This window comes from Numenius arquata, chromosome 7 (genome assembly GCF_964106895.1).
Source record: "Numenius arquata chromosome 7, bNumArq3.hap1.1, whole genome shotgun sequence".
NCBI lineage: Eukaryota > Metazoa > Chordata > Aves > Charadriiformes > Scolopacidae > Numenius > Numenius arquata.
In genome coordinates this window covers 42,999,019-43,012,100 of record NC_133582.1, presented here as the reverse complement: position 1 = coordinate 43,012,100, position 13,082 = coordinate 42,999,019, and the positions used below count along the sequence as shown (strand labels likewise).

Genomic DNA, 13,082 nt, shown 5'->3' with positions numbered 1-13,082 from the left:
TAAAGCTCAAAAAGGATTCCCACTGGGTGTCCATATCCTGGAGGATTCCACCTTTGTGCTTGTTTTTCTCTTGTTGAAGTCTTGCTCTATTTATCCCCATTTGCTCCACGTTACTGTGCTTTCAGACACGGTGTGCTGGCCTGGCTGCGTTTCAAAGCGTGACAGTGCAAGCCAGCTGATGAAAACCAGAAGGTGCTCCCGGGGAAGGTCTGCTGAGATGCAGGCACTGAGGAGGCAGGGCAGCTGCTTTCTGTATTGTGGGGAGTGGTCTTATCTCTCATATTATTTTCCCACCCTGGGGGGAGTGGATGCTGTAACCTGTACCAGACCCAGCTTCTGTAAATGTGGATGTAAATAGTGACATCCAGCGCTTGTGACTCTTAAGATGCAAATGCATTCACTACAAGGCTTTTTCAGTTGTGGTCAGTTCAAGATCAGGTTAAAAGTATCTTTGCCCTATTAAATTGCAAGGCTAGGGTTTCTTTCCACACAGTTAAAACTTTTTGTTCTGTATTTAAGATATCTGCTAGCACGTCCATAACAAGGCTTTATAGTTCTGTGTTCACTGACATTTTGTCTTATCTTTAGGGACACGGTTTAGTGGTGGACTTGGCAGTGTTAGATTTTGCGGTTGGACTCAAAGATGTTAAAGGTCTTTTCCAAGCTAAATGATGCTATGATCTGCTTATATGTCTGTATGCTAAATTAAGTAGAATTTATACTAATAAATAAGTTTAAATCATAGAATCACAGAATAGTTTGTGTTGGAAGGGACCTTAAAGACCATCTAGTTCCAACCCTCCTGCCCTGGGCAGGGACACCTCCCACTAGACCAGGTTGCTCAAAGCCCCATCCAGCCTGGTCTTGAACATCTCCAGGGATGGGGCATCCACAGATTCTCTGGGCAACCTGTTCCAGTGTCTCACCACCCTCACAGTAAAGAATTAGTACATCTCTTTTAGCATTATATCAAAAGGAGTAGTTTTAACTATTGTATTTGGAGGGCATCCGCATTTTAGTGTTTTTGTCTGTTTTTCTGTATGTGCCACCTAAACCTATGATTTCTTAGTTCATGCGAACCGTTTTGGATGTTTTAAATCCTTCTTAATACTTGAGCCTAAGTGGCAGAAAATATAGGGGCAGGTCTTATGAAAAAATTTGACTTTCAGATGGACCTGAATACTCCAGATTAAGTCTTTACCAAATCTTAACAGAAGATTCTATTATTCCCAACATTCATAACAAATGTTTATGTTACATGCTTCAAAAGGTTTGTTTAAAATATTGTGTGTAACCTAACTATATATGTTTCTGAACTGTTCAATCCCTGCAGATTTTCAGCAGATGATACACAAGTATAATGGCTAAATTATGAGCAGTGATAACTTTTTATTATAAGTCAACCTTAAAATGCAGGTTGAATCATATAAATAGAAACACTGTCTCCTTTAAAGTGTAGAGCTGGGTTCTCTTGGTAGAGGGGAAAAGCAGTCAGGATTGTTTAGCTAAGAAAAGTCTGTTGTTTTCTTATGATTGCTAACCTCTTTTTTTTTTTTCTTTGGATAGAACCAGTTTATGGTTCTATCAACTGATTTGACATCACCAGGGATGCCACATTTGAGTTATCTTAGGAGCCCTGTAAATCACAGAAAGAGCCCATTTTTGCTGCTTGTTAGGGTAGAAGTTACTTGTTTAAATACTGAAATGGGGTAAACAAAAGTTTTCTTTCTAGATGCAAATGACTTCTAGTTTTGGGTATTAATTAGCATTGTGTCACAGAAAAGCAATACCTTATTTACAAAAGTATATTTTCCTGATTTGTTCATCTGGGAATGAATTTTAATAAGAAAAACACCTTGTCTTGTTGTCTGACAGCTGATGACAACATCAAAATCACCGAGTGACTAAGATGACAAGCCATCCCTACACATCAACACATCAGGCTTTTATTGCTGTCTTGGGTATACAAGAAACTTGTATTAAAGTGATGTTTAACAAAGACTCACTCTGTTTGTCAGTTCTGTGACGTGATCTATATGAGGGAAGGAATAATGTCTCCATGTCAACTGAAGATTAGAAGATTGCAGTAGTTATTACCAGTCTTCTTAGTATGAAGCCTGTCTGTAGAGATACAGACAGATCAAATGGCATGTTTTTTTCCATCACACTGCCAGATGGGGATTAGGCAAGTTTGTGTAAAAATGTATGCATTGTTAGTCAGAAACTGATGGTTGAGATTTAATAAGAAATTTTCTTATGAAGAAATACAGACTTTTTTCCTTAGGTCAGGTGAATTACTGTGGTTTTATCAATGTCATCTTTAACTACTGGGACTTTACATCCATGCAGTATTGAATGGGGAATTACTAAAAGCACTGTGAAGGCATCCTATTAGTGTGGAACTTTCCTTCCATGTATTCAAAAGTTATTTGAAATGCATCACTTTGTTTCACTAAAATACCATGATATTCTCTAATAGTCTCAAACAGCTCCTTCAGACATAGACCGATGATCTTCAGTGGCTAGTAAAGTGATGGAAATGGCATGCTTTTGTGTGATGCATGCCTTTTTTAAACATTTCATTAGGAAGATCCCAGCAAAATGTGCTTCCTCATAGTGCCCTGCACTAAGAGCTTTTTTCCAACACAAGTTAAGAGTAAACTCTCCAACTCCAGGTATCATGTAGAGCTGTCTGAACCCCAGTTTCTTGTGTAGTGTGTTTGTATGTTGAAGAATATGAAAAATCCCTTTAATTTTTTTAAGCCTTAGGGGGTTTAGGGCCTCCCAGAAAAAAAGGCTAAACACTGAAATTTATAGTTATTTGAAACAGCAGAATTAGGTTTCAGTCACAAATCCAAATTTGCACTTTCCACTTAGGTGTTTGGGTGACGGAAAGGCTGATCTTTAGAAAAAAATAGGCATCCTGATTTTATCACCAGAAAAACAGTCACAGAAATACTACCTTCTGTGTGATTTTTCTCATGCCTCCATGGAGAGACTTTGGCAGAAGCTGCAAAACCAAACAGTTTCTTGCTGCTGCTTATTTCATGTATTAATCTTGAGCATATGCTCTGAGTGGGTTTGAAATCACTTAGATTTGATTTTTTATTTACGTTTATTATTATGCATTAATCCATAGCACTGAAAACAAGTCATGAAGAAAACAGTGCAGTAGCGAGTAAGTGGGAAAAATACTTCAAAATAATATTTTAAAAACGTTGCTTAATCACTTTAGTGACTGGCATTTTTATTTGCATTTTAATGCATTCTGTTTGTTTATCTGTATTTGCCGCATTATTTCATGTTGCCAAGTACTTGGTTAATGTTATTATTTTGCATTTAAAGAAATTATGATGGGTTTTTGAGCATGGTGTGATTTTCTATTTTTCTATTTTTAATATAAAGATTTCCTGTTTTCCTCTAGAAAGGTTCTAAAGGAAATCTCTGTTGGAGAACTAAAGCCTAATGAAACAGTTGAAGCAAATCTGGAAGCACAACTACTCTCCAAATTAGACCATCCAGCCATTGTCAAATTTCATGCAAGCTTTGTGGAACGAGATAGTTTCTGCATTATCACTGAATACTGCGAGGTGAGACTTGTAGATTACTTTGAAGAAATTTGAAAGAATGTGTGTGTTAAAAGACAGTCTTAAAAGAAATATAGCCCAGTTTTCTTTAATGTTTTTGTTTGAATTTTACTCTTATTTCTTCCTTGTGGTATCACCTGCTACTTGTTAGGCATATTTCAAATAAGTAATGTTACCTGCTCACATGAGACTCATAGCTCACAGACAAACAAACCAGGGAAGCTCAGGTGTGATGATACGGATGATGAGTTTGGTAGCAGCATTGACTTTATAAAGTGGAGAATAGTGTGAGTCAAAGACCACCAAAGTTTGGAGGATACAGAAAACATTGAAGGATATACTGCAGTATAGCTACCAGTTTCTTTTACTCCAGCATTTGGTTTAAAAACATATTGATACAATCTGTTTTAAGGCTTTAAAGTAAGAATTTATACATACTTAAGCCAGCTTTTTAAGAGTTTGTATAAAACAAGTGCCTACTTTGTATCAAATATAGATGTACTGTGTTAAAAAAATACAATCTGTTGTACATACAGTGATCTTTTCATGAAACTGTGAAGCGGACTATTCAGTTGTGCTCTGCTAGACATTTGAAATGCTTTGGAAACTAATGGCCCTGGACTACTGGGTTACCTGTCCGCCAGTCAAACTTGTATTAACTAATCACATTTCTTCAAGCATTCGGCTTTGGTGTGAGTAATTAAAGAAGTATTATTCATACCAGTCATTTTGTCCTTAGAAGGTTTCTTTGATGACAGTTAAATGCCTATTTACTGCTGAGCTTTTTAAAAATTAAATCTGAAATGTTCAATTCCGTTATGCAATCTGAATATTTGTTTTAACACCCATGCAGAAGCTCTTTGCATAATTTCTCTGAATGTCTGACAGCTGATGCTTGACGGAAATTCAGTATTGCCGACTCTGTGGAAATCCAGAGTTCAGAACTGAAGGATTATTCTAACTGCCCAGATATTCCTGTGCACTAATTCATTTTCTCTTTCTTTGTGGTGCAAAGTGGCCCAACACCAGATCAGTTAACCCTATTGGAATAAAAGAGCCTCTTCCAGCAGCAATATAGAGCTGGACTGGTGGCTTTGGTGTGCACAGTTTTTTATCTTTTTTTTTTTCCCCCTCCATCTGGAATAAAGCTACAGGTGAATAAAAAAGAGCATAATAGCAATCACCATAGTAATCATAAGCTGCTGCAGCACTCCTTGGAATGTTTTTGTATTTAGGCAATATAAACTACCCTGCATGAAAATGTTTTGGTGCGCGGTTACCCTGGGATCTGGAAGTCACATATTCAAACACGTGAGAATGTATTAGAGCAAGGCAAATGACGGAGGAGGGAATAGATGCATTGGCTATGCAGCTGAATCTTTTCAGTTTTGAGTCTGCTAGGACGGGCCAGAATGACAGTGGTTCCACTAGGATGTGACTTTTTCCAGAAGCACGCACTATGTAGTATCTTTGCATTTTAGCAATTACAATGTATTTAATAGAATGTTCAGACAAGTACAGTACAAAGCAAGGTTTCGCATAGTGCTGTAAAGTTTCTTTTCTATTTTAGTGGGAGTATTTCCAGAAGGTATACTTTCGTATTTACTTATCTATAACCTGCCTTTGTGTGTGGTAGGATTTGAATCTTTTAACCTAAAAGATACCTGTTTAAGTTGCACATAAGTTGAGAATGAGAAAAATGTATTGCTACTTGATCCTTCTTTGGAAGCCTAGTACATTCAGTTTCTCATGCATAGAATAATTACCAGATTGGCAGTAATTGGTACTCTTGGGCAGACTCAAAACAAAGAATAAATGTTAAGTTGGCATGGAAACAGAACTACTTTCTGAGCCTTATTCTGTTTTCTATAAAGTACTGTGACTTATGCATTAGCCATAGTACTTTGCTCATTCTTGCATGAGTAGCGTAGAGTGAGCCTCCAATGCAGCTGCCCTGTGCTATACCAGTCCTGTGAAGAAAAGAGAACATTGGTCTCCATTGCTCAGCTCGACATCTTCTATTATAACTGAATTCACTCAAAATTATAGAAAAGAAATATGTTTTCTGTTTTGATCTTCTTGTTGAGCTTCTTTGGCAGTTTTCCTGAATTGAAATCTTACAGGCAACATGAACATTGTCGGGTAAGTCAGATTTCAAACAAAAATGCCTTCAGGAACCTTGGATTCCATTTTGTAACAAATTTTACTTCAAAAAAATACAGTTTTTACAGAATACTTACTTTAAAAATTGCATATTTTTTAATACATCCTAAACCAGAACTAGTTGTATTTTCCCTCAGGCAGTTATTTCTGTCTCTTCGCTGTGGTCTCAGCTGTGATGTGAAGGTGCATACGCTAAGGAAATCTGAGCAAAAGGAATAACTGAAGCAATCAGTGCCCGTTTGCATTATCAGCTCTAGATGCTAAGCTGTTTTAAATAAGTTACTGGTGTATTTGATACTCTTGATATTTCAATGAAAAACACAGCTTGGAAATTCCCTATGTACTTAATTTGTTACATTCCTTATGAACTTCATTATACTCATCTTCCAAAATGCAAAATTGGGTTAATAAACTTCATCAGTTTCATGGCAGCAGTATTTCAGCAATTTTTTTATGATATGTTTGTTTTCCTTTTTTAGATGCAAAATCAAGGTTAAATTAATTGTAGGACATTGAGACCAGTCTTCTCTGCTTGATACAGTTCCTGGAGGGCATATATAGTACTTTATCCGGCTGCTTTTGTCCTCCTCAGACCTTTTGAAGGAAATGTCCCCCAAATTAGGAGAGTATTCAGTAGCCTAAGTCTGTAGGTCCTACTTTTCCTTTCATTTTTCATGGCAATGTGTGATTTTGAGAGGGGACACATTGGGACAAGGACAAACGGTGATTGGAGCCTGCTGCACTTCATCTACCCTCACCTGGATAGTACATAGTCTCTTGTGGCCAGTATTCAGCTGACACGTGTTTGAGCAGCCCCAGAGTCTTGGGCTATCCCTGCAGCTGGCTCTGGATGGTCTGGGGCAGCCGTCTGGAATAGGTGAGTCATTATTTTTGAGGTGTGTGAGTAGGTTCAGACACAACCCATCTGGTTGCCAGGCAGCAGGGTAATCAGCAACACTTTTTCTTTCCTTCTGCTCTGCTGCTGAACATTTGGAGTTGCAAAGGGGAAGCAGCTGCTGAGAGCTCCAAGTTCCCAGAAGAGCTTCTCTCTGGGCTGCAGCAGGGAGGCAGATGGAGAGCTGAAGCCATATTCTCTTCCCTAGTGAATGAGATGATTCAGACATTTCAATTATAAAATTGCAGGACATTGTCAGGGAACACATTTTTGATATATGACAAAACATATTTTCTTTTTTTAAAAATTCACTCCTGAATATTGTACCTTAGAACCTCAGGGACCACAGAAATTACTGTAAATTCATGTCAAAGTACAGGACAGAAATGTATAGATCTGCAAGGACAGAATCTGCTTATTTTGTAGCAGCAATATGGTGCACCATGGTGCTGGGAACAGAAAAACAAGAAATTCTGAAGAGATCGTAAAACATTGAGAGTCAAGGGTGCAGAGAAGGGAAGGGTTGATGACGGGAAATAGTCATACAGGTGCAGTTGTACAGGTTAAACTATTTTCTTGTATATGGCACATAAAACTTCTGATTTTATGCAGAATGTGTAATGTAAAAGTGATGATTTATGGAGAATAAGCTGTCCTGACGCAAGGTAATAGTCACTAGAGTACAATGAGACTCATAGTCCCTTTGCTCTGGGATTAGTTACCTCAGCACACTGCTTGTCACTAATGTGCATTCTTGTAGACAAAATGCATTTATTTTATAAACTGGATAAACAACCAGCTGACAACTGTCTGTCTATTTTTTAGCAAAATGAACAGTTTTCATATAAGTCTCCTCAACAGTATCTTTTGTCATGCTGTTTTTCAACTGATTTTTCCAAATGTCTGACTTAGAGTTTTCAAGTAGTCTTTTTCTGTATATATTTTCTGGTTTATTTTCACGGCCTACTGTGTGTCATATTGCTCCATTTCTAATGGTACTTCAAGATCAATCGTTTTAATGAAGTATTTACAATAACACATGCTACAGATTCTTGAAGCTTTAATTTTGCTTTTTTTTTATGGAAAAAGTGAGTTTGGAAGAGGGACAAAGTATCATAATTAAAGAAACTATATTTTAATTCTTCAGAGAACAGCATGGTTTCTTTGATGCTGACATGGTTATTTCAGCATAATAAATCAGAGCGTCTCTTGACTGTGCAATGTTTGACTTAAGTGGACGTACTTTTCCCAAATTTTACACTTATTGGGACCAATCAGGGCAGATTCATTTTACTTCATTTAGGTGTCTAGTTATTACCCTGTCAATCTAGGCCCTCATTATAAACCCTTGCAGAAAAACAGCATTTCTATAACATGATCTATTCCTTCCTAAGGTAGGCAGCTAGATGGCAGAGATAATTGCACTATACAGATGCCTCTTCCTTGTGTTAACTCTAAAGGGAGTTTGAGGTGACCAGCTCAGACGTACATGTCTAAAGTTGGGGGACATGAAGTGAGAACCGTTGAAAACTGGTGATATCGTGTAACACTAAGACAAAACTGACCTGCTTTGCCTATGCTGCCAGACTGCCTGATCTCATTTTGATCCTCAGTTGTGTATGCTTTTGGTGCTGGGAGAGTTCAGAATTCATGTGCAAGCATTAATTTTACAAGCTATGTGGAAGGGAGCCTGAAGGTCTAAGAAAATTTAAGAAATTTGGGTATTTAAGAAACGTGTAGACATGGCACTTCAGGGCATGCTCTAGTGACTGAGGTTGTTGGTTTGTGTCTGTTTGTGGGTGGGTGTGGTGGTTTTTAGTTTTTGGGGTTTTTTTTGTGGTTGGACTTGATGATCTCAAAGGTCCCTTCCAACCATGAAGATTCTGTGATTCTGTGAAAATGAAGTCCTGTACTTTGATGAAGGAGAGATTTTAAAACCTTACTTTAAACGTATAAATGTTGTGATATTTTTCAGGGTGGAGATCTAGACTTTAAAATTCAAGAGTACAAAGAATCTGGGAAGATATTCACTCAAAGACAAATAATAGACTGGTTTATACAGTTGTTACTTGGAGTCAACTATATGCATGAAAGGTACAGTCATTTAATAAGAGAGCATTTAGCTTGGGAGGGGAGGGAATAAACTTATGGGCTAGTTGCAGATGTTCAAACAGAACCGAAACCGTATGGATCGTCATGTATAGGTATAAAGTCCTGTTCACCGAACTGCTGTAGTATATGTTGTATGCCTAAAGTGTAATTAATTATCTATCCTGCAATAACATTGTGTGTTACATCTTTCAGCAGCGCTGTGGTAAAAGTCTTTCAGAATTAGACACACTTTTTCTAAGAGCCATGTGAAAAACTTAGCACAACAGATATAGTTCAATATTGTTAGAAGGAAATGGATTAAAAGGTTAAAGTCAGCTTTTTCAAGGGGAGTCAACAAGGATCTCGCAGATATTTAATGTGAAGAATCCAATATATATGCTTGATGTACTCCCACTAAAATCAGTGAAGTTATATACATACATTCTTTGAAAACAGACATTACTTTTAACAGCACATCAAAGAATAACTTAAAAAAATTACTGCAGGTCATCCATACAGTGATGTTTGGAGATCACATTTGGTTTGAGCATGGGTAGATGCAGGTGAATACCCACCTGGTCATCTCCATGGGTGCAGTTCTTGCCTGTGATTTAGGGAGGCTGACTTGGGTGATTTAAGCAGTTCCCTCCTTGCCAGTGCACTGGACATGTGCATGAGCCCCGTCTGGTCCCCTTCCCACATCACCCAGTGCTGTTACCTTTGAAGGTAGGTGGAACTATTTAGCATGGTATGAGGGAGACCAAGCGTGGTGCTGAGCAAGGGGCAGAAGGCCCAGCATTATGCCACCCTCATTGAGAGCTGGTTGGAACAGCCGAGCAAATGGGAATACCAGCTCCTTTCCTAGCAGCTTTTCAGAAACAGTGAGCTGGCTAAAGTCAACCCGACTTTCTGTCTTCTCCTTTCCTCTGTCTCCTCCCTGTTGTGTTTGCCTATTGGCAGCTCTGAAATGTCACGTTAATGAACAAGACAGAGAATCCTTTCTAAAGAGCATTGTAGCCCAAAAGTCCAATATTTTTCACCCTGCCAAGCTGAACTATTTGGACTATTATTCCTATCGAGCTTTTAGAAATAAGAATCTCACTGATGCAAGAACTGTCTTAGCAGAGGCTGAGGATGTTTGTCTGGAATCGCCGGCATGTTTTGGAGAGATGAGCTAATCTGCTTAAAATAATGGCCAAAAGGCAGAGTGAATTGCTGTCCAAGATTCAAGAACATTTTTGTTCCTAAATACCAATTTATCTGGGGCTTGTACATGAAGTGCCACCCCCACAGACTGCAGTGATGGGAGCACAACAAAGAGAGCTCTCTTGGGATGCTCTGTTCCTCGGCATTCACTTCAGGTGGAAAGGACAGATGGGAGTGGAAATAAAAATCCTGACTGTTTAACTGAACTAGCAGCATGGGTTTGTTTGTGGGGGTTTTTTTGGTTGTTTTTTTTTTCTTTTTCACCTTCTCAAACTCCAATTCAACAATTTATGATTAGAAGTTTTGCTAATCTGGGATGTCCACTTTTGGTGAAATCCTTTATTTAGTTATATGTGTTTAGAGGATGCATTGTGCAGACCAGTGCAGAATAACAATGACATTGCAGTTGACTAGATGATCATTGTAGGTGCCTTCCAACTGAACTATTCTATTCTATTGTATAAGTTATTCTTTTTGTGTTTCATTTTCTGTATTTCCTCATGCCTCTTTTATCTCCTGCTTTCCTGCATGTCCTTTTTGTCTATTCTTCTTTTCTCTCTATTTTTCTCATTTTATACTTGTTCTCAAATGAATCTTAAAAAAAAATCTTATAAATAAACTCTCTTTGGTAAATATGTATATTAAATTACTGGGTTTCCTGAAAAGCACAATTTAATTCTCCAGTGAAAGGAGCAATCTGATTTTCCAAACAGCATTTCATTTTCTGTCTTTGAATCATAGCTATTTAATAGTGCCTCTCCAGACACATACAAATGACTTGACAGTTTTATTTTTGTTTGCATTTCCTGTATTGTATTATGTGTTATTTGACTGTATGCACAATAGAAAATTCAATCTTTATCTTATTAGTTTAGAGCCAAACAATAGCTTAAATGGACAAGGTTAGGCTTAAAAGGATTTAAAACTACTTACAAAAATTAATTTGAATTACTGAAACGTAATAACAGCCCTCTATTTAGGTATAGAGGAGTCATACATTATTTCTTTGCTACTGATATGGGAAAAAAACTGTAATATATGTTTAAAATATGTTCTAATGCAAAGAAAACTTTGCCATAGGATTAGAAGCTTGAGCTTCATTACCTGTGGGTTAGACTTTGTCATGCCTTTCCTTAGAAAATCCAGCTGCTGTGCATGGAAGTTTTTATTCCAAAGCATCAAAAATTATTATTTCTGGTTTTAGACATAGACTATTCCCTTGGTTGTCCTTCTTGCACAGCTTTAGTTGAACTTCTGCACTTTTTTAAAAAAACTCTTATGCTGGAAACTTTTTTTAAAACAGAACTTTTTCACTGCCTCAGGTTGATTTTCTTTTCCTGTAATAATAAAGATTATACAGATTAGACATTCCTGTCTTTTACTTATGCTTCATAAATCCCAAAGAGGGCATGAATAGTTTGTGGTCATTATGCTATCTACTGGCTATTTTGCATAATTGGAAGGATTTTTTAATTTTAAACCTGAAAGCTAAATTGTCTAGAATTAAATAGATTAAATCCTCATCTGTCATTGATATAGCCAGAGAGAGAAGTAGGGAGAGGCAACATCAGTTCAGTTCTTATCTAGATAGAGAAAGTTAGCATGAAACCATCATCTAGTCTCTCTGGCATACTTGTAGCCCATTGCACATCAGTGCACAAAATTGATCCCACATCAATCAGGCAATGTGGCTATTGATTCATTTAACCTCAATTTGAATAAAGCTGACCATTAAGTTATCCATCACTTTGCTAATCTTTATGAAAAATATACCAACATAGAGATTTTTATCAGATTACCATTTATGCAAACAAATCTGTTGCTTTCAATCTACAGGATAGCAGGCTTTGCCCAAGTACTGTTACCTGGATTTCATGTTGTCTTCCCTAGTACAGGATTCAGACTCACCCCGAACCTCTTACTTCTCTAATAGTTCTTCATATAGAGAAAAGGGAATTTAATTGCTGAATATTTCACAGCAGTAAACAGCTTCAATCAGCTTACTTGCTGGTATGTTGCAGAGGAAGCTTTATTCAAGGAGGCTGTCCCCTACTCAGTGCTTTGTGCTATTTTTTATGACTATGAAACAACAAGCAGGTAATCTATTGAACATAGGTATGGGTGTGTTTACTGCCCAGATTTGAAACTGTCCTTAAGTGTTAATTTCTACCCAAAATATCAATAACCACTTTGCTGACTGTCAAGTTAAATTAAGTTTGCTAGAGTCTAGTTAATTCATGTTACTTTTATATGTCTGTCTTTTACTACAACAAAGTGTCGCACTCTTTCTTAATTTACAGTGGAGGCTCAATATTTATTTCTTACTGAAATTAAAGTAGCTGATTCAGTTAAGGGTTCAGCTGTAACTTGTTTATCTTCTGATATATCCTGGCAGAATAAAGTGGCTTGCATTGAGAGACATCGTCATGGGAAGTTCCAAAGCATCACCAGGAGTATCTTTTAGTCATATTAATATATAAAAGCATCTCACAATTATTGATAATGCAAACAATTTGCATAACATTTTCATCAATATGTTACAAGTTTAGATTAGCATTACATTCTAATTCAACCTAATGTAACCCAAACATCTTCTCTTTATCACCTTTTCAAATAATATGCTACTGAAAGCTTTCTGGATAGTTTTTATACATCAAGATAGCTGCTATTCAAATCATAGATATCCAGGAAACTTGTAGGTTCAAAGAGTTTGTGGTTATATTTCTACAAAGCAGTAATAACAAAAAAGGGTTAAAACCCACCAACACTCAACAGCAATATGCAAGAAATATCTAACTCACTGAGGTCAAGTTCTTGCAAGGACTCTGTGTGATGAATGGTAAGGAAAGACTATGAATCTAAATGAACAGAACAAGATTTTTATAAAACTATGTGTATATATAGGCTTATGTTTTGTATACTGTAGAGATATTTACTTTTCCTAAGGGGATGGAGAATTACTGTTACACATTAAGATTTCAAGAAATTGAGAAGATGCTGTTTGTCCCCACATGGTGTGTAGTTTATGATGATACTTCAGTCTTTAATGGAAATATAAGTCTGTAAAAGCTGGTTGTTCTTTTTCTTTTCCTTTTGATCTCTCTCTTTGTGAAGTTCTTTTATCTTCCACACCATTACTG

General features: G+C 37.1%; 1 protein-coding gene across 1 annotated transcript in view; it reads left to right on the top strand.

Annotated features, from left to right (window-relative positions):
* Nucleotides 1-13,082, top strand: part of NEK11 (NIMA related kinase 11) — a 93,683-nt gene that overhangs the window by 15,099 nt on the left and 65,502 nt on the right. Inside the window, exons 2-3 of the mRNA XM_074150436.1 lie at nucleotides 3,425-3,590; nucleotides 8,621-8,739. Coding sequence (XP_074006537.1) covers nucleotides 3,425-3,590; nucleotides 8,621-8,739 — 285 coding nt within the window. The remainder of the gene's footprint in view (nucleotides 1-3,424; nucleotides 3,591-8,620; nucleotides 8,740-13,082) is intronic.